Below are 21894 nucleotides of genomic sequence, written 5' to 3'. Positions count from 1 at the left end.
AACAGCAGTCTCTCTCTCTCTCTCTCTACTCGTCACAGATCTCCATATTTAGAGCACAGAGGTCTCTAATGAAGGCAGTCCATCACTTTGTTTCCTTTTACTGGGAACATCTGCCTCAGCACACTGCAAATGATGGCATTCATGCAGAGGCGGAGCCAGTCTAAAATGGGATTGGGTGTGCATCTAAACTGTAATTACACTGTTAATCATGTAGCAGAAGTCAGTCACATTTATTATATTTAATTGACTCAACTGCACAGCAGGAAAAATAGATATAATTTTACAAAAAAGTTTTATTATCTTTTAAAATGTTTGTACACTCGGTATGACAATGTGCTTACACAGTACTTACAGTAGAGGAGGGTGAAACTTTTTACATACAAAAATTAAAAAAAAGAAAACGCCACCAACAATAACAACGGGGGAAAAAAAAACAAAAACAAAAACAAAAACCCCACATGAATATTTCACCGGCCAGGGAAATAAAATAAAAGGGCTGTGAATCAGCGGGGTCCTAAGTTTGACAGACTGATGAAGGAACTGCATCAGGAGGACTGAGCGGGTGAGTATGGGTGGGCTCACTGTGCTCCATGAACTTTCTCTCCTGCATACAGCTTTGGTAGTTTTACACATTATTTACACTTTCAATCATGAAATGATAGTCCTTTTAAAAAGTGTTTGCTTATTTAATCATTCCCAAAACTATTATTCAATATATTCACATATAAAGCAATATACATATGTTGGAACTGTATTTAATGCAATTCAATGGGCTGTGAGACCGGTGACCTAATGCTAAAGAAACAACTTTTATAGCCAACCGTTAAAAAAAACTTGGAAACAGTTTGTGGAAGCAAGGCCGGTCTAAGTGTCTTTACTGACTGACTAGGACAAAACAAAAGAAAAAAAGATCCAGAACACACAAGATGTTTAGAAACGGTTAAAACTGCTATGCTACAACCTTCATTTTCATCATCATCCTGGCAAGAAGAGGAATTAAAACAAGTTGGGAAAGGGGTTAGACATGAAATGTGGAAAAACTGGATACACAGCTAAACAGCACGTCAAACACAACACATTCAAACCCTGCTCCCGTTATTATACAGAAATTGATAAAAGACAAGAAAATATTGATCACTAACCCCTTTGCCAACCTGCTTGTCATTAGTTGATCCCTCAGTGTCTTGTGAGTAAAAGCTCATCCTAGTGAGGGCATATTACTTGAAGCAGGAGACTTGGAAAATGTAGGAATTTCCATAAGGATGCCACTCTAACCTCAGCCTACCATCATGCATTCATAAAACAACAGAGGCTCCAAAGTCTTGTGGTTAAGAAGGCAGGGTTGGAGGAGTGGAAGCTTGATCCTCCACAGCCCAGTTAAAAGCAGCACCAGATAGTCAGTGGCAGGGGGCAGAAGCGTGCGGGGACTGGACTGTTCTGTCATTGATCCATTTTTAACAGTGAAAAGTAACAATGTAACTTTGATCAGTTTGACATCAAAGTCAATTCCTTTGAGTAGTTTTCATTTGGGGCTATACGAGTTTAAAAAGTGGAATTGAGGTGATCATCTCAGGAACATTTAAGATCCACAAATGAAAAAGAAAATGCTAAAAAATAAAACAGTCAGTGGAAACATTAAAGTCTCTGTAGCACCCCTGTGTTATCCTTCGAGAACACTGCCACCTGGAGGTCTTGGGTTGTTCTGCAACATTTGAGTCTCCGACAGTCACTAGAACGGGGCTCCCTGCGTGGTTGACGGGGCCTGGAGAGCTTCTTGGGCAGCAGTGCAATTCTTCGACATAAATACAAATAAGAAACTACTTCACTGTTCAGGCTGTCCGGTTCATACACAATGGAGTGATTGGAAAGGCATATCTGTGCTTCTCCTGTGTTAGCGAAGAGCAAGTTCAACATCTGGGGCTTCAGCAGGTCAGTCAGCACACCTCTGTGTCCTCCTTGGGCCTGTACACAGAGCCAAACCTCTGCATGTACTTTTTGATGTATTCCTTGGTCTTGTGCTTCACATTCTCGTTGCACTCAAGGTCCTCAGGATTCGTGCAAGCTTTCAGCTCCTTATTCATAACTCCGTGAGTCAGCTGGATATAGAGTAGAGAGGAGCAAGGAGTTAAGCATGTTTCTTGTCACCAGAGTGCAGTAAATGATATAATTACACTGTGTATCTACGTTGTGGTCGAGTGGTTGAATGGTTAATCTCTTTTAGTGACTTTGCCCTTTATAATTTGAAACAATGAAACAGTATCTTCAAAATGAGTAAAGCCCAGTTGGTCTTTCTGTTTATTGCGCCCATGTCCTCAGAGTCCAAGTGGCACTCATTGTAAACCACTCTGCTCATACACAGTCATTGGACCCACCGTGGTGGAAAGAATGCTGCTCTTTGAAGAGATGCTGCTTAAAAAGAGCTTTTTAGAAAGAAATGTGTAAAACAAAAGAGAGTGAGATAATAGTTGAACAATGTGTTCTTAGTCTCTTCCAGAGGCAGAACACGAAACCATTTGGCTGCAGACAGAAATCGTGGGAGCTCAACTATTCAGCTCTGGTTTGAGGGAAACTTTGAAAACTTTCCTTTTAAGTTAAAAGCTGACCAATACTTTCATTATGCTCTGACCAACAAAAAAATATTAAACGCTTTTCAGGGATTTGTGGAAATAGTAACTGGATGTACAAACATCCTATAGTTTAATCTTACCTTCCTTGCCAGGTGTTTGAAATCCTCCGTGTTGCTGATACGTCCAGATTTGCAGTCTGGCTTCCGATAGGGATTTAGACATTGCACAATGAACTGGGACATCTGATCAACACACAAACAAAAAGGTTGTGTTAAAAAGGAAACGGCAAAACAAAAGGTTTCATGGATGGATATAATGCATTCACTTCCACACAGGTAAAGGGGGCAGACAGTCGGAAAAATGGACACATCTGGAGTTAAAAAATATTGGAGGCTCACCTCTTTGCGAAATGTCTCTTTACTTTTTTTAGCCAGTTCACTGGAAGTGTCTGCTTCAGCCGTCTTTGTGGAGAACTGTCAAGAAATAATAGAAGAAATGAGGAAGAGAATTAAAAGGCCAGGTGGCTGCTCAAGTGTGACTTCCAATCGAGTTCTACGTACCATGCACTGCATATTATTGCATATGTTTGTAGTTTTAAGGTCTGAAAAATAATACCAATGCAAAGAGCCTTAAAGCGCAATATCACTGAGTTTTACACTCCTCTACGATTTCCTTCATACGATTCCCAAACCCATATATTCACGTAGTGAATTTAGGTCTGGTGGCACCAGGCTAGTTCTGGAGGTCCTTCTGGAAATAAGTCCATAATAAATGAGATATTAAGTCTAAAGTCTAGAGAGGTTTGTTTGTGGGCGTGCCTAGTCTTTCTGACATGCCTGGAGTGCAGTCAGATTGCTGGTCTCGCTGGGCAGGCATAATGTTCTCAGATTCTCAGTCAGTTTGAGTCAGATCCACCCTTCGCTCCTCCCCAGCTCATCTAAATATGCTCACTTCTGGCTCCAAAAAAAACAACAAATGGCAACAGTAAAAAAAAAAACAGACTTGAGGCTTCAAATCGGCAGTTCACAAACCAAGGAGTGATATCACAGTGTGGGTTGCTTCTTGTTAGTCGCACATTTTTTTTTAGCTTTAAGTGGAAGACAGTATGACTCCGTCATCTACAATGCAGCCCCATCTCTACACCAACTTAATCAAACATGGCAACTAGCTGCAGAACAGTAGCCACCAAGGTCAGTGGGCCATCAAACAGCACCTGCTCACCAGCTACTTGACACAAAGCAGGGATATCCTGCCAGGATGCTGCTTCGCTGGCTTCAGCCTTCAACAACAAAGGCAAGCAAGCAACAGCTGACTGGATAGAGCCACAACAAAGTGGTGAGTATCCAGAACAACAAGGGAATCTTTCTCTCACTCACTCTCGCACAAATGTTTCATGAAAAACATGAATCTCTCATCCCGGTTTTGAAGTTTTTTTTTTAACTCGGCTACGTCCTCTTTAAAGAAACAAAGGGACACTTGCGCAGTCAAACTATAAAACGGAACCGCAAATAAATGAATGCTAGATCTTCCAGATGGTTTCCATTATCCTCAAAGTCAGAGTAAAAAATGAAAAGGGAAAAACAAACGAGGCAGAGGAGGAGATGAGCGTGGCCATCCCCTCCCCTTGTGGCCTTGAGGCAAAGGGACAGACAGCTGAGCAGAGGGTGGGGCGAGTGAACACTCTTCAAATTTCTGTCTCCATGATGAGGATGAAGCCATTTTGTGAAGACTGCTTGTTTATGGTGTCGTGCGGAGAGCTTCTCTTTTTTTCCTCCCAGAGAAACAGCTGAAAGTAATCACTATTGCAGCATCTTCAATTACCTCAAGGAACAAACACTATAGTCACACTTATCATTGAAGCGCAAACTTTATGGGAACCAAACGAAAGAGTGAGGCGGATTCTCCCTCATTCTCACATGAAGGCAGGCTTACAGATTTGCCTTTTCAATCTGTTGCTACCATTAAAAACAAATCTTTTTTTTTTTTTTTTTTACATTTCATAAGACAGTGTAGAAAGATAAATGCTACAAGCTCACCTTGGAAGGATTCTCATCGTAGGTGGGTGTTCCCAGGTCCATCTCGGATTCATGGTCCACACTAGTGTTGTCACTACTTCCCTCCCAGGTTGGTGGGTCCCACTGTGTTTGCCTATTGGGAAACATTGTCAAGATTGGGATACATATAGGGATTTTATGGAAGCACAAACAAACTACACACACTGCTATACCAACCTTGTGGCTATGTGGTAGTAGTAGATCTTGCCTTCAGTGTCCCGAGCCACTTTCCAATTGGGAGGTAGGACAATAGTTTTGGGTTTAGGGGGAGAAGGAGGAGGCAGGTCTATCACATTGTTGGGTACAATCATTTCCTGGAGAGGAGGAAAAACATATAAATTAAGTAAATACATTTAGCTTAAGTTTGAATAACCTGTAGGCAAAAATTATTGGCACCCTTCCACTGACCTGAAATAAGTTGAAATAGTATTTTTTTTATGGAACACATTGTTTTTTAAATGATAGACCAAATAAAAAATGGCTGGGACAAAAACATTGGGCGCCTGAAGCAGATATTTTGTAGCACACAAAGTAGCTCATCAACATGATTTTTTTTTAATTTATTTTTTTTACAAAATTCTCCTTGGTGCTTTTTACACCGTTCAAAGTAATCTTCTGTTCAATCTGGGGTCAATTTTCCTCATGCAGGGAGGTTGGCTACAGTCCCACAGACTTCCCAATATTAACAGGAACATGAGGCTGCCTGGAGGTGGTCTTGTAGTCTTGGCAACAAATCTCACAATTCTCTTCATTTCTTTCTCTCGTCCATGTCCGGTGTGGCGCATGCAATGATAGCAAAAGCAGAAAAAGTACTTCTGACTGGGGAGTTCTCTATTTAAATAAACAAATGACTGATATCACAACAATCCACTTACTTTATCAGCACTTCTAGCAGGTGTCTATTTTGCAGAATAATCGAGAATTCAGGTCTTTCACAGCTAATTTGTTTTATTCTATGATGAACCAAAGATGCAAGTGCACACGATAAAACAGCCTTTAATTTCAATACTGCATTGTTTCAATGATGGTTTACAGATACCAACACTTTTGTGTGACCTCTATTGGATTTTGCTAGGAAGGACTACCTTATTTGCTTTAAGTACTACATTTTAATGGTGTCTGTAGTTTAACATGTTCACGTTCATATTTTCAAATGGGCCTCATTCAGTGCTCCTCTGGCACATCTTAAAACCACTTTGTCACTGTAGGAGTCAGGTCATGGACATAATTTAGACATACACACCCCCTTGTGGCGAAACTGTGACAGAGGCTTAGCTCAAAATAACAGATCCTTAGAAGAATACATTATTAAGTAATCCTACCAAATAAACCAGCTTTCTCTCCTCAATTTATGGCCATTTTGTTTACTGTTGGGAATCATTGCTCTATTTGTTCTGTCTTGCCCTCACAAATAAAGATATAGTTTTATGGGAGCTGTAAAGCATTAATATGTATCTGCCATGGATTAGGAGCAGATTTCACTTTACTTCATACATTTTAGAAACTGAATCTCAGTGCGCATGTTACCTGCGGGACAGTTTGTGATGTGACAATGGTGGTGACTGTGCCTCCCTGCTGCACCACCACTCCCTGCTGATGACCAGGATAAACTGGTTGGCCGTGTAGGTAGCTGGCCGTGGGCTCAGCGTACGCCTTCATAAACAGAGAAGGAGAACAACAATAACATCAGACAAGTCTTAAAGAATGTGCTGAATTGAGCTGTAACCGCAACAAAAATGTAAAAACATATTGTGCATTTAAAATGTACAATACATTAGCAATGCAGATGATTGTTGAGCAGAGTTCAAGGTTATTAAAAAAAAGAGGAACATTCTCAGATGCTCCTTATCTTTAAAGGCTACACCTCTATTACTATAACATACTGGCCAATTACACATTTTTAACCGTTAATAACCTTAAAATAAGGGATATTTATCATGACAAACATCAGACTTGAGCAATGCAAAAATGTGAGCACAGTAAAACTCCCTGAACATGTAAGACCAGAGTAGGAAGACGTACCTGTATGACAGGAGTGTTGGCCTGAGGGTAGGCGGTGGGGATGCTGTAGATGGTTTGACATGGCTGGCCCTGGTAATAGATGGCCGTCTGTGTCTGAGCCTGTCCTGGAGCTGTGGCGTACTGCTGAGCAGGCTGTGTCTGCACAGTCACCGCCTGCTGAGTGGTGGGGTCCCAGAGAGTGGTGTAGCTCTGCTGGCCTGGTACCTGAGGAGCTGACTGGGCCGGTACAGAGAGGACAGCTAGCCCTGCGTCCTGGGTTGCTACACTTGGCTGGGCATACTGCTCGGGGTTGGCAGTGGTGAGGTTGGTGGTGGCGATGTGCTGAGAGAGATTGGAGACCGGAGTTGTCTGGGAAGTAGAGGATGGAGAGGGTAGTCCCATATCTGAGATAAGAAGCTGAGGAGGATTCTGTTCATAGCTGAGGGCGGGGTCAACCGCAGGGGTAGGGAGGAGTACTTTGCCTGCGTTGGGGTTGGATGGATCCACAAAAGTCTGGATGGGATATCCAGGAGGGTAGGTGATGAAACCAGGGCTCTCCGCATAGGCCAGAGCAGGGTCATAAGCCAAAGTTTGGAGCTGTTGCTGTTGCTGCTGTTGAAGTTGTTGTTGCTTCTGGGCTTCCCGTTGAGCAACTTCCTGTTCAAACAGCTTTCTGCGCTCCTCTGTGGAGAGCTTGTTACGCTCCTTGCCACCAACTCCTCTTGGCGTCTTGCTGCTGTTAGATGAGTCGAACCTTCAAACCCAGAGAACAAGAACACAGTTCAGTGCCAAAACTATGATACTTAACTATGATAGACGGCTTTACACTATGCTTGGAAGACTCTCTCTACCAGTCACAATTCACGGGACTTCCTACCGTTCCTCAGTCCGTCGGCTGCTCCTTTCATAGGATGATGGTGGTGGAGATGGGGAGCGTCGCCTCCGTCGCTCAGAGCTGCGAGGAGTTTTGTCAGAGCCACGATCCCGATCCCGATCCCGGTCCCGGTCCCTTTCCCGATCCCGGTCTCTGTCTCTGTCTCTGTCCCGGTCCCTGTCCCTGTCCCGGTCCCGTTCCCGGTCCCTGTCACGGTCCCTGTCACGGTCCCAGTCACGGTCCCTGTCACGGTCCCTGTCTCGGTCCCTGTCTCTTTCCCTGTCCCTGTCTCTGTCCCTGTCATAATCTCTGTCTCTGTCACGTTCCCTCTCCTTGTCTCGTTCCCTTTCACGTTCTCGGCTGCCAGAGGCGGTGCGTGGTGTCAAAGCTGTGTCTCGATCTCGGCTGCGATCTGCCAAAAAAAAGGACAAAATTAAATTAGTCAAAATCATTAAAAAAATGTTTTAAGCTGAAATGAAGTTTTGGAATAAGCTTAGCACCTGCTTCCTTTTCCACCTGACTCTTCTTTGGTATCCTGTACACCTCCTGAAAGGACAAGCGCAACTTTAAGATTAGAATACAATCAAATGTGAGCAGATTACAAACAACAATGGTGATGCTTTACATTGTGGTGCATATTTGATCATGTTTGCCCTTAAAAGCATATTTGAACACACCTTCAGATCCTTCCAGCTCTCTAGAAGCCTGGCAGCCATACCACTAATGTCCAAAACACTGAGTTGGGGTTCTTGACTCCGCTCACTCTCCACATCTGAGACACCCTCCTCTTCATCCTGAGAAGGAGTGCCTATCACCGATGGATCCACAGGGGTTGCTGTGACCTCAGGGGGCATGGAGGCCTCGATGGTCTCGGAGCTTGGAGGAGCATCGGTAGTAGATTCATCAGTTAGTGGCTCACTGCCAGAAGGAGGTTTCTCAGGTTCTTGTGCCTCTGCCTGGGTTTCCATACTCTCTGAAGGCTGCTCAGGCGTAAGGTCAGCAACATCTGTTTCGATGGGCTGAACCACTGGCTCATTGTCTTGAACAGCGAGCTGGTCACCTTCAAATTCGGCCTTTTCTGTCGCTACCTGGCTGTTCTCCTTCTCTGCACTCTCCTGTTCTTCACTCGGCTCTTTTGAAGCCTCGGGTTCTTCCGCCTGACCCTCACTCGTGTCCTCTTTCATCTCCGTGTCGTTCCTTTCCACGTCAAACTCGGTTTTCTCTTTCACCTCCTCAGTTTGAGGTTGGTGTTGAGTGCTGGAGCTCATCCCCGCCTCTTCCTGATTCTCTGCTACGACCTCTTTTACCGACTCTTCTACTTCTTTCGTTGGATCTGCAGCTTCACCTAGCGGGTCTGCCTTCAGCTGTTTTCCATCGGGCAGTCCTGCACGTGAGTTTTCATCTTCTTCCTCATCATCCTCTTCTTCCTCCTCTTCCTCCTTTCCATCAGATGCTTTGCTAGCGTCAGAGAGAGCGCTGTCCAGGCTGTTTTCACTGATGATTTTAAGGCGTCGGTACACAGCAGGTTTGGAGGCGTCACCGTCCAGTTCTGGTCCCAGTTTGGTCGAGGAACCGTCAGGAGTGTTGAGGGGGGTTTGGGCACGGGAGGTGTTCTCACTGGAGTAGCCATCCATCTCAGCCTGCTGAGGGAGAGTTTTTGTCTGGGCCCACCGCTGAATGAAGGTCAGGATTCTGCTCTCCTCCAACATGTTCTTAGTCGAGATGGGCAGCACAGCCAGGGTCTTCAGAATCTACAAAATGAAATCGACTATCAGTGATCAAGAAGCAGGGGCTGTATATATATGATACAGGCTCTTTGTGACTTCAGTGGAATGTTACATCATGAACATTTTTTCAAAGCCATAAACTTATCTCACCTCTAACTGCAGTTTGGTGTTGTTGGCACTGTTGCCTTTAGCTTCAGAAAGCTCCACCATGAAGATCCATAGCAACGACAAGCCATGATGGTCTAGGAACTGCTTCAGGCACGAGGGATTTTGAGTATCCTATGCAAAACAAACATATTACACAGTGAAAACGATAACAACAAACACCAACAATATAAACAAGGCATCAACTGCTCAGGGCATACTTGTATGAGCTTGAGACAGATGAGTTTCTGCTCCATGGTTTCCACTCGGACCATTAGTCTGCAGAGAGACACCACTTGTTTCTCATCATACAGGCCTTCTCCGTTCTCCAGCAATGCCTCCAGCTCCTCATCAACCTGTGGAAGGACAATATGAGGTTAGATTCAACAATACAGTTTGTCTTGGAGACAATGGTGACAACATATATTACATTTATTTAAATATTTTAATTCATATATTTTGAATTCATGAAGTACAATTTACCTCCAACATCATGAAGATTTAAGGCTGATTGATTTATCGATTGGCTGAAATTAGCCATCACAGATATATTGATATCTACATATTGTCAAATATTTTAAAAAAAAAGAAAAAAAAAGAAGGTTTTTTTTCATACCACAATGTGGAAAAAGGTGCTTGTAGTAATTTAGAAATTTTTCTATTCAAGTTTTTTTTTTTTTTTTTTTAATTTACAGATATTTATAATTATTACCTTCCCTGTGAAGTTACATTTTTCAATGCACTGATGTCATTTTGGAGAGTAAAAACTAAAATAAATAAATCAATAATGCCCTGTCTTTTGTGTTTTAACTGTATTATATAAGGATGGGCCCAGCCACTAAAGCTCTGAGAACATTTAGCTAGACTCCTGTACACATAGAGATACCATTGCTGCTGTATGTAACTGTAGAGCAAAATTTTTCTTTTGGGAATACTTGTTCTACAGATGTAGGTTCAAATGCGTTTCAAACAGATACCGGAGAGACATTCAAGTACGACTGAATGAACTGACCGTGGTGAGAGCGCTCTTTCGACTGCGGTCTTTCTTCATCTTCCCTCCAGCTGCTCTAACACTAACTCTGTTCTCCCCACCCAGAAAGCCTCTGCAGCTGGGTGCTCCACAGAAGCATTTCTGTGCTTCTTTCCTGCAGAGTAAGACAAAACAAAGATGAAACCGCAATGGCTTAACCATGAGTAAAAGAAGTTAACTAACCACTCTTTATGAACATACAATATGTCTATGTGAACATACCTATGTCAAATGTGTTTACACATCCAACAAAAGCATGGACAGACAAAATAACTGCAGAAATTATTTTACCCATATCTCTGAAACTGGTAGTCAAATGTCAGCTCAGTTCCTGCAGTGACAGCCTTGGTGGTGAAGAAACCAACTCGAAGCTGGCCGTTGACAGTCCACTGAACCGGGATAAAAAGAAAAAAAAAAACATCCTCAGTTTAGCCAGATTACACAAAGACACCCTGAAATAGTATACTAAAATGCTTTATTTTGCCAGTGTACCTTTTGGGTTTCACAGTTGGGCTCGCAGCTGTGGTTCATGAACCGAGAGCAGTTACCCTTCAGTGTTGCATCAATGATCTGAAGAGACATGAATTAGTTATTTCTGCCAGATACTTCACTTGAATCATTAAAACAAATTCTGGTTTAAATAAGGCACATTAATTTCAATGTTTTATATAATAACTCACCTCATTATTTTTCAGGGCCATAAAATAGTAGTGGATGTTCTTATTGCGAGCATATTCTTTCACCCTCGTTTTGAACTCCTTGTGGTCCAACACCTCTCCGCAGTATTCCAGTACAAAGGTGTTTCTAGGATAACAGTAAAAAAAATTTTTTTTTTTTTTAAAGAGCAATCAAGTCTGATAAGTATCTGGACAGTTTTTTCAACAATAACATCGATAACTAAAACATGCCACAAAAAAAACATAATCTAAAGAGTGAAAATGTAATAGCTTTACTATGTAGCCTGATTGCAATCCAATCTCACTTTTGTTAACCAAAGAATGCTTATCTGCTACAAAAACATTCTAAAATGTCATTGAAAACTTTTAAGAGCCTTACGAAACCAAGTCTTTAGCTGCCCGTAGTCCCCAGCCCTTATCCTCTGTGAGGATGACCTCGAAGCCTGCATGTTGTTTCATCTGAAAGCGACGATTAGAGCAGTACACTCCATTTAGGCACCGTGATGAGCTATGAAGAAAAAAGTTCAAGAAAAAGATGTTACTAGATGAAAACAAGGGGCCTTGTCAAGCTCCTATTACATACTACTGGAGTTCTCTTGCCAAAGGACAAAACAGCACATAAATAGTATTTGTCTGTACCTTTCTCTACTAATTGTGATATATTTTCTTAATCTAGGATTAAGCTGACTTCTTCCAAATTGTGCCACAATCAATAATAATAATAAACTTACCACTCAATCATCAGCAGACGGTTCAAACAGTCTTCCCCGCATGCCAACACTCCCCTTGAACGGTCCTCTCTGGGCAGCACTGGGCACTCGCATTGCATCCTTTTAATATCTCGATGAGATTTGCTTTTCTTTCTGCAAACAAAATTTAAAAAAACTCAAGCCTGAAAAGTACTAAAATGTTTTATTATGAAGTTATGAGGGTTCAGAGAATGCTCCTGTTGTGCATGAACGGAGTGCAGCACCGTGATGTGTATGGCGCAGATGAAAGCTAAATACTTTGAGAATATATATCCCAAGTTATATTGTTTGATCAACATCAGCACCAGTTACAGGTGTTTTTGTGAGCATTGGCATGTGTGCATTTGTGGTGTCACCATTCAGTTGTTAGATTTTATGTCAAACTCGGGAAATCCTCATTAGAGACCCCTAAAAATGCTTCAGAAAACCTACAGCAATGAACCAATGAGTCTGGAGGGGTGTTTTGATTAATATTCACATGTAAAAAGGGGCAGAGCGTCACTGTCCAAGACTGAAATAGGCACATCAGGTCAAGAGCTCAACCAGGTGGATTTTCTGTGACATTTGCGGGGTTGTGCACCATGAATTTGTCCCACGGGGTCAGACTGTCAACATCGAGTTGTACCGTGATGTTCTGCTACGTCTGAGGGAAAACGGTTATTGCAAACGATCTGAACTGTGGTGACGTGGCACATTGGTTCCTTAACATGACACGTCCACTCAGCAGGTTTCTCGCCTGACATGCTTCTTTCACATGTATGCGTAATTTGATGTGCGCCCTCTGCTCAACTCAGGTTCAGGGTGAAATCGCAAATGCACACATACCAGTGGTAACAAAAATGCTACATAATTTGGAATACTTACTCACAAAAGTTATAGCTTCCCCGTACTCCCTACATGTCATGATGCTGCCCTCTTTTTGCTTGCAACAGGAACAGTCTCAGAACTTGATTGTCCTTTGGTACTTTGTATTTTTTGCACAAACACATCTCGTCAATAAAGCAAACCTTACCTCTCGGTCAAGTAGAGGTTCTCTTCAATCAAGTCAAAGTAAGGGGGCATCTTTTTAGACTTGGAAAACTCTTTCCATTTATTGGAATCTTGAAAGTCCTGCAGAGTGAGTAATGGACGGAGCAGCTCGGCTTTTACAAGACTTTCCTTAGAGACATCAGTATCTCCTTGGCGCTCCCTCTTGCCCGCAGGCCCAGCCTCAGCCTCATTGTCGGAATCTGATTCGATTTCTGGACGTCTTTTCTTGGGAGGGCCCCTGCCTCTGTGGGGTCTAAAACTGTCTTCTCTAGGGGGGTCTGGTACTGCAGAGCCCCTGCTATTGCTGCTTATTTCATGACCTTGCACAAAGCTGGATGACCCTGGAGTGTTCGGTTGACTGAATTCAACAGCTGTTTTACTAAGACTGGATGGTTTGTCCCCACTGTAGTCATCATTGTCATTCGTGAGAGAGTCAGGATGGATTTCTCCTGAAAGATCCTGATAATGTTCATGTGCATGGAGGTAGGGTTTTCTGCTGGTCTGCATGTTTGGGGATTGGTGGGTGCAGGAGGCAATACTCTGTCCATGATCTTGCCCTTTGGAAAAGGTTTCCGTCAGTTTAGTGTTTGTTAATTGTGGCCCATGGCTGCTATCGGGCTGCTGGTATGTACTACTTGGCTGTTCTGGTTGGAAAGAGTCCCAACCCAAGCTGAATCCGTTGTTGTCAATTACATTGTCAGCATTGGGGAAATCATGCTGTTGGTAAAGCAAGTATGTCCGATCACCTCTGGGACTTGCATCGTGTTGTTTGTGCCCTTGCTCAAACTGTCTGGAATTATCCAATGTGTGAGTCGAATCTCTGGCACTTCCGTGGGCACTGATATGACCAGCTGTGTAAGGCTGGGCATTGATGGAGTTGGATCCCTCTGAGTGACTGGTGCTATCGATCATATTGCTCTGGGATTGACACAACACATTGCTACTGAATGAATCACCTAAACCAGTCTTTATTGGGAGCAGTCTTTGCTTCAGGCTTGCGTCAACTCCTATACGAGCATTGTGTAGTTCTGAAATATTAGTAGGACTGCACAAAGAGGCGCCCCTGTCCTCTGTATCCATTGTTAGGGAAGAATTCTTTGGCACCACTACGACAGAGTGCAATTGTTTTATGGCCTCATCGCAATCAGAGTCATACTCTGAATTGTCACTGTCACTGGCCTCACTCTGTCCTCCTGATGTATCCTGATTAAGTGATGTTCTCTTACTCGGGTTGTTCTTGTGGTCACTGTCCTTGGATTTATTTTGATAATCGTCACCGTTCCAGCCCTCCGTCTTTGCAGGGGAGTTGTTCAGTTGTTTCTCATGTATGTGCAGAGGCCCATCTGTGTTTGGCGAAGCAATCAGTTTTAAGTCACTGTGGTCAATGCTGGTGCTTGCTTGCGAAGGCTCCCTTTGGTCTTTGTGTTTATAGGTCATGGATATGCTGTCTGAGCCAACTTCCTGCTTTGAAATCTCAGTCTGCTTCACCAGTTTGGAATGTGTAACAGCTTCTTGCTGAATATTATCTTTAATCTCTGAGTCTTGCAGGCTATTGTCTTTAGAAAACTCTATTTTTTTGACGGAGATTACTTTTTTAACAGTAGGCTTAGTATCTGAACAAACTGTCCTCTGTGAACTATCACTCTCTGAGGTGTCCTGCCCAACAATATCCCACCTGGACTTTCTGGCAGTGCAGCTGCTCTTTTTAACAGTATCCAAATTGTGCTGTCCCTGCAATTGCTGATTCTCAGATTCAAGACAAAATGAATCAGATTTGAGTGCAACACTTGTGTCCGACTGCTTGTCGATTGGCAAACCTTTACTCAGCTCAGCAAGCTCTGGTTTAGTATTTTGCTGGACATCATGTGTGACTGGTATGTCCACTGGCCCAGGTGAACAGTCAACAACTTTCTCGTCCTGGTTGCACATTATACTATCATTACCACTGCATGAATTTAAAACAGCTTCATTTGAGTTCAGGTGTGGCTGATTATGTGGAGAAAGGCTCCCTTTCACATTGGCCATGTTTTCCACAGCGACATTTACGTGCTTTTCGCTTGCACTTTCTGGGACAATTTTATTTTCTATTTCAAGATCTGGCTTTGTTTCTTCCTCTGTTTTGGATGCTGATTCTTGCAAACTCTTATCAGAGCATGAGGCCATCTCCTTAACATCGTGATTACTTTGTTCATTGCCGAGTAGCTGTGAATCCGATTTTTCTTTTTCACTCTGAGAACACAATTCTGCAGTGGTTGCACATGATGGTGCCTTGCCAGGGCTGTGATATATTTCATTTGATTGTCTATCATGTCCAGTGGCTTTCACAGAAGATCTAAAAGGGGTCATCTGTTTTGAATCTGGCCAACTAGATTTCTTTTGGGAGTTCTTGCAGTCCTCCAAGGAGCCAGAGCTTTTGTCGGAGGGCTGTGGTTTTGCCTTTTGGTCTGCCTCAGAGTCACTGGAGCTGCTTTTTTGCCGTTTTTCATTTATTTGAGAATGAGTATCAACACTGGAAGAAGAGGATTTGTTGTTGGTCTCTGACTTGTGACAGCTGCTAGATTTCCGATAACTGGAGTCCACGTCAGGAGAGCACTTGCGCTGGGAATCAGAGTCTGATAATCGCTTTGAAGTCCTTTCAGACTTTGATGACTGTGTTCTTTTATCCAACTCAGAAGAACGAGGAGAATCTATAGATTTAGAGGATTTTTCAGATTTTGAATAGGAAGATGATTTTGACTCTTTATGCGAGCTTGAGTGGTTGGATGACCGACTGGACTCATTTGTCCGTGTCCTTGCTTTCCTGTGGTCATCTTCAGAGTCAGAACTGTCCCGAGTTCTGTCGGTGCGAGAGCGGGAACATCTTCTTTCTCTGCGTGGAGAACTCCTGTGTGATCTGCGATCAGATTCATGATAGTATGACCTTTCTGAGCGTGATCCTCTGTCACCTCTGGATCTCTCTGATCTGGAGTGAGATGAACTTGTTCGAGACCCTCTTGATCTAGACCGTGACCTAGACCTGGACCTTCTGCGATCCTTGTCTGATCGAGATGAGCGGGAGGATGTGTGTCGAGAATCACGGTCTGATTTGGAGTAACTAGAAGACCTTTCGTGATTCTCTGACCGCTTAGAGGAACTTTTTTCCCTTTCCTCCACATGTGAACCAGAAGAGGACTTTTTTACCTCTTTGCTTCTGCTGTCAGGATTTGTTTTACTTTTGCAATCAACTGATTTGCGGTTGGAAGACATCTGGGCTGAATCTCCATCAGATTCTGAGCCAGTGGGAGCACTACCCGATTGTGACCTGGTTTTCCTTTTGTATACCTTATCATCCTGCTCATTACTGCTGGAACTCTCTCCATCTTTTCCTGAGGAAGCAGCTGGCTTCTTGAGGCTATGAGTTACTCTGGTCTCAGAGGCTTCAATGTGAACATTTTCAGAGGGGCAAACGCTAATGACATTCTGAGGCTGGGGTGCTGGGAATTCATCTTCACTCTTACTAGTTGATTTCTGAAAAACCTGTAGTTCAGAGGTGGGCGCCTCTTCTGGTGTAACAGCTGTTGGTTTCTCATCAGTCACTGAAACACTAAGAATTTGCTTCTTAAAATGCATCTTTGCTAAGTCCGTTTTCAGTTTAGTGGCAGAGGAGACTGGCGCTTGGGAAGATGTCTCTGCCATTGATGTTGGCACCGGGGGTGTCTGATTTTGCTCACTTTTGCTCTCTGTACTCTTCCCTGCTTTGTCTGAGGTTGACTGTGACAAGGCAGCAAGAGGTTCAGAGACAGACTTATCAGAAGTAGCAGGGACGAATAATGGGCTTTGCAGTGGCTTCTTCGTCTGTGAGAAGCTGAAGGACACTTTCTGACGACCCTGATCCTCTAGGTTGACCTTCATCTTGGTCCCTTTAGGCAAGAGATGGTTGGATAGCATCACTCTGGGAGACAGACTTTTGATTAGAGCTGCCTTGGATAGGCCCTCCACCGTTACCTACAATAAAAGAGAAAGTTTTTCTTAAATGCCATTACCATAACAAAAGCTGATTAAATACTCAAAACAAATGAGATATTTACACTTATTAGCTTTATTTAGTGAACTCACCGACGCACCACTCCCTTCCTCTCTGTCATAACACAACACCATTGGAACATAGAGGAGAGGAGAGGCAGAAAACAATTTATCAAAACGAACATTCTTAAGGTAACTCTGTAACTTCAAAAGCACAACGTCTTTTGCCGAATGTCAAACAGTGCTACGTGTATACTTTCTGCCACCTGTTCCTTTAACTTCATGTCAAAGTTTCAGGAAATACAATGCACATAAATAGAATTCAAATGTTTGGAAGTAATGGATTTGAATGGCACATAAAAATCACTAAGAGTACTTCTGAGACGGTCAGGTTCACTGACCTATAGATGTCACATGTACTGGATTGCCCCACAATTGTACACAGAGAATGGGCCCTGAGGATACCTCAGTTCTGTCTTTGCACTATTGTCATAAAGTTTAATAAAATTATCGTTATGTTAAATTTAAATTAAGTATTGTTACATTAAGGTAAGGTTAAATAAAGTACAAGTAAATTATATAGTCACCATCATATTCGTTTTAGGGAAAATCCTTCACAGTCAAATGATATCCAGAAGTTTTGCAGTCTAAGCACTACGAGTTAAAGGTCTTCATCGCTCACTCAGCTATATTTATCATTTCAAACTGATCTGATGCACAGAGCCTGAAGAACTAAAATGAACTCTTCTTTCCTTTTCAATGTCTTTGACACTGGAGGCTTCAACAATCTGAATTCTGAAAGTTTATGTTTGCCATGTTGCATTAACTTTATGGTATCACTGCTGAGTGAGTCAGAAGTTAGGGTTACACACTTAAATATGTCTGTTTTTAAGTCCCCTCCATCTCACATTATTGAGATTGCTGAGACTAGCAACTGCTGTTCCTAAACAGTAGAAGCAACAAATCTCAAAAAACAAAGTAGTACAGAATTGTTCAACATCTATACAGATTTGAGAATAAGTGGCTTCTTGTTCTATTAGAATGTGAGTGTGTTTTTCTTTGGGTAGGCTTGATATGGGTGCCGGGCCACAATTGGGTCATTTATTCCTTAGTGACTTTAAATTTTTCTTTTTCTCTCTCTCTGACCTTCAAAATGAGATGCTTCTACAGGGACATAACGATGAGTACAGTAGAAAGAGCTATGAGAAGCAGCCTTCAATCAAATGATTACTAGACTGGACCTACTAGATCAAAAACCTCCCCCTCTTACCTGTGCAAAGATCCCAAGTGTAATGCACAACTATTTCACGTTTCAAACTAATAAATATAAGCAAACAGTAAAAACTACATAATATGCAATAACATGCGCTATGTTTATAAATTATTTCTGTACAGTGCAATAAAAACAAATGACATTTTTTTTAAAGAAAAAGTTGCTGCTTTTTAAATTGATTTCATGATCATTTGGTTCAACCAAGGAAATTAAATTACATGTCCTCACTTGACTTTTTGACCTTTAATATCCAGTACTACAGCCAAAAACACTATTGAAATATATATTGACTGTACAAAAAACATCAGCAAGACACTCACCACTAAAAATTCATGAATAAATAGACAAATGACAGAATGCGGAAAAACACGTTATCAGATGCCAATATTTAAAAATAGCCCCTTTTTAAACAGAGGACGATCTAATTGTTTTTAATTATCAAATGACTGTTGAATAAAATGACTAAATAAATGACAGGACCTTGGGCTTAGGATGACCTTGAAGTCAAAACGTTTTAACAGTGCCAGAAAGATCTGCACAGAATATATCCAAAACACAATACAAGTTGGTAACCATAGCATAATTTGTGCAGTCCAATACCTGATTTCTGACTTGAGCAGAGGGTCCATTGAGAAACTCGTCTAGGATTAGTAGGCCCTGAAGAGGCTGCTGGCCAAGAATAATCCAAATCAGAGAAATGAGCCCTCCAAAGTGACGCCACACCTGCCAAAAAGAAAGATAGGGTTGCAGTGAACCGAGTCTCTTTATCCATAGCAGCTACACTGTCAGGAACATATAAACTTTTGACATCATTAACATGTGGAGAAAAAAAAAAAGTTCCCACAAATACACACGTTAAAATGTTTGCGCGACACGACAACTATAGTCGACTGTCACCGTGGGTTGTGCAAAACTGTTGTATTTACAGCAGGTACGCCATGTTAAAATGTGTGTAGAGTCACATGCATTGAACCGTTGAAAGGTTATGACTTCTGCAGGCATCTCTTCCTCCGATTTCTGTTATCTACGAATGCAATACGGCAGTTTACTGTCGACATGTTTATCTCCTACTAGACCTACATTTCCCTCCTTTTTTCTGCTTTAGTGCGTTGTTATTTTTCGACTGCTGCTGCTGCTGACAATAAACAGATGTAAAGGTTACATTCACCCGTGGTTTATAAATAGTCGTATCATGGTCGAAGATAGATGGAGGAAAAAAAAACATGGCGAGCAGAGAAACATGCAGCTCATTAATAGACATGTCAAGAACAAGCAAACGGTCTTACAGAGAAAACGAAGAAGAAGAAGAAAAAAAAAGCGTGTTTACGTGAATGACCACATCGACACTCTTCATGAAAACACACGGCGGCTGCTTTGGAGGCAAATTGTGAAACTAACTAAAAGCATGGCCTGTGCAGCCAAAACATGGCCTTTAAAATGATGCATTAAACACTGAAAACGAGCAGAAGATGACCTGCAAACCTCCCCGACTCTTAACATCTGATCAAGATGTTCTCACCAGCCCACACTACACCAGGCGTTTATAGGTGCTGAGCGGGGGGGGGGGGGGGGGAAACAAACAACAACAACAACAACAACGACGACGAGACATTAACTGAGTTGTTCGACTTTAGTTTAGTAAAAAAAAAAAAAATATATCAGAACCAGCTAAGCTAACATGAGTAAGCTAGCAAGAGAGATCTTTCGTGGGTCGGTGTTTGAAGATGAGCGTTTAGCTCTTTATTTGTGTCCGATAATGATGTATTATGCGGATGTCGACAAGTCGACGATTAGATGTTTAGTAATGTGACAAGTGTGGCGTCTAAACAAACGAAGAGGGCGAGCAGAGTAAGTTAGCAGCTAACGCTAGCTACGAGCTAGGTGTGTAGCTAGCAGCCTAACGTGACTGTTGTGGACTTTTTTTTTTTTTTTAACTCGTCGATCTTTGATCGGTGCCAAATGTGTTTAGTCGGGGACGACCAATGTTTCCCAGACAGCAAGGGCTCGTTGCTTCTTTCATTTAATTATTATTACGTCCTTAAAAGCGGGGAAGGTTTTGCTGTGAATTTCCAATTTTAGGATACAATGGACCCCATACACGGGCAGCCGGCTTCACTTAGCATGCCAGCTAACGATTTTATTTTGTACTTTAAATAAATAAATAAATGGTTTCTCCAAAACCAACATAAACACCCTTCTCCCCACCTCGAGTAAAAATTAAAAAAAAACATTAAAAAAAACCCACACACGAGTGGTTGACGAGATACTCACTTCACGAAGTGTTTCGGGTCACGAGGCTCCCCCATCTCCTGAAGTCCTCGGCGGTCGGCCTCTTTGTGAAGCATCGAGCGGAGCGATGTACGCCGACGTCAAATCCGTACGAGAGTCGTCGGAAACGACCGTCGTCGGCTCCAGAGGCTCCTCCGCTGCTGCTGCTGCTGCTGCTTCAGCATGGGTGAATGTTTGGTTCAAACCGAGCCAGCATGAGCTCACATAGTTGAGCTGAGAGTTTCAGTCGAGGGGGAGGAAAGAGGTCGAAAATAAATTAAAAAAAAATAAAAAGATCAATGACATCCGAGACTCAGAGGAAAGTGTCTGAATTTGACCGACAATCTGGGGTTTTTTTGGACGGTGTCTTATGTCTTATGTCCCATGTCCCCCCCCCCTCCCTCTCTCTCCCCTTCCCCTTCCCAACGCACTGGTCCCCCCCCCCCAGTAGTGTCTTTCTGGCTGCTCTGTTCACCATCACATGATGTGGGGGACACAGCTGGCGCCAACCCCGGAGCGCACTGCGGGTCCGAGATTTTCCTCAACAACTTACTGCGTAAATTGTTGTTGATGATAAATAATAATACGAGCCTCGTCAGCTTTTGTTAGAAAACAACCGATGAAACAATGCAGTCGAGAGGTGACAAGCGCGATACGCAGAAAGCAGTTTGATATTGTGGCTACTGATTAGGTAGGTAGTTACTTCATTAATCCCCGAGGGGACTTTTTTTTTTTTCGCTACAGCAGCATACAGAAGCAATAATAGATACAGATAATAAGATAATAATAGAATAATAGAAAAGCAATAAAATAGCAGTAAAAAAATATAAATATAAAATGCACAGTATATACAGTACAGTATATATCTATATATATATTATATACAACAATGATGGAAGAAATACACAGATGTTTAAGTAAAAAGTACTATAAATACAACTGTGAAAATACTCCGCTACAGGTAAAGGTCTTGCATTCAAAATTTAATGTATGAAAAGTAAAAGTACACTGCAGAAAATGCTTCCTGTCAGTGCTTTACTATTATCTTGGATGTTTTGAGATTAACATTACTGCTGCAATAATGTGTATTTTACTGTTAGAGCTATTTATTTAAGGTCGTGCTGCTATTTAATTTATTGGTTAGTTTAATCTAGTGATGTATCATATTCTATAAAAAAAAATCTTCATGTCTGTAAAAAGTCCAAAAGCTCAGAAAAGGACTCCAGTTTTCTGCTTTATGACATATTTCAGCTCACTCAAGAGGGTTTTTAAGTAGGCTTGTTTACTTAGCTTGAGAAGTATGAGAATCTTGAAGGAACATTTTACCCTCCACAAATTGTAATCTTAAAAGTGACAAGTAATTTAAACTGTCCAACAAATAATAGCAGAATAAAGAGAACAATGTTTGCCTCAGAGATGTAAAAGAGTGAAAGTATAATGAGGCATAGAATGGAAATACGCAAGTAACGTACAAGTACATCGAATTTGGATGTAAGTAC

At 42.2% G+C, this 21894-nt stretch overlaps 1 protein-coding gene across 2 annotated transcripts; it reads right to left on the bottom strand.

Moving 5' to 3' along the window:
- Positions 1–275: 275 nt before the first annotated feature.
- On the bottom strand, positions 276–20754 carry setd2 (SET domain containing 2, histone lysine methyltransferase). 2 transcript variants are annotated; one of them, XM_069696103.1, is made up of 23 exons: positions 20399–20754; positions 18728–18850; positions 16948–16969; positions 12836–16836; positions 11806–11937; positions 11454–11582; positions 11078–11201; positions 10890–10967; positions 10689–10786; positions 10380–10512; positions 9589–9723; positions 9374–9502; positions 8174–9247; positions 7997–8042; positions 7500–7908; positions 7100–7376; positions 6644–6991; positions 6149–6274; positions 4799–4935; positions 4604–4715; positions 2966–3040; positions 2708–2809; positions 276–2096 (listed from the first exon to the last, which is right to left on the bottom strand). In XM_069696103.1, exons 2-23 carry the CDS (start codon positions 18754–18756, stop codon positions 1935–1937), a joined length of 7878 nt encoding a protein of 2625 aa, XP_069552204.1. In that variant the 5' UTR covers positions 18757–18850; positions 20399–20754; the 3' UTR covers positions 276–1934. The 2 variants fall into 2 exon arrangements, with proteins under 2 accessions (XP_069552204.1, XP_069552203.1); XM_069696102.1 differs by having other exon boundaries at positions 6644–7376.
- Between the last annotated feature and the right edge of the window lie 1140 nt (positions 20755–21894).

Source organism: Brachyistius frenatus, unplaced genomic scaffold (assembly GCF_029030835.1).
Source record: "Brachyistius frenatus isolate BFR_SWC_R1_liver_20210118 unplaced genomic scaffold, ASM2903083v1 Contig_20, whole genome shotgun sequence".
NCBI lineage: Eukaryota > Metazoa > Chordata > Actinopteri > Embiotocidae > Brachyistius > Brachyistius frenatus.
This window is presented reverse-complemented; position numbering and strand designations above follow the sequence as displayed.

Excerpts from the sequence above, each read along its gene's own strand:
- setd2 (XM_069696102.1), bottom strand. The coding sequence starts at position 18,756 with ATGGACCCTCTGCTCAAGTCAGAAATCAG. Across the intron at positions 11,938-12,835 it reads AACCTCTACTTGACCGAGAG|AAAGAAAAGCAAATCTCATC; the intron begins GTAAGGTTTGCT and ends TTTTGTTTGCAG. Across the intron at positions 10,787-10,889 it reads CCAACTGTGAAACCCAAAAG|TGGACTGTCAACGGCCAGCT; the intron begins GTACACTGGCAA and ends ATCCCGGTTCAG.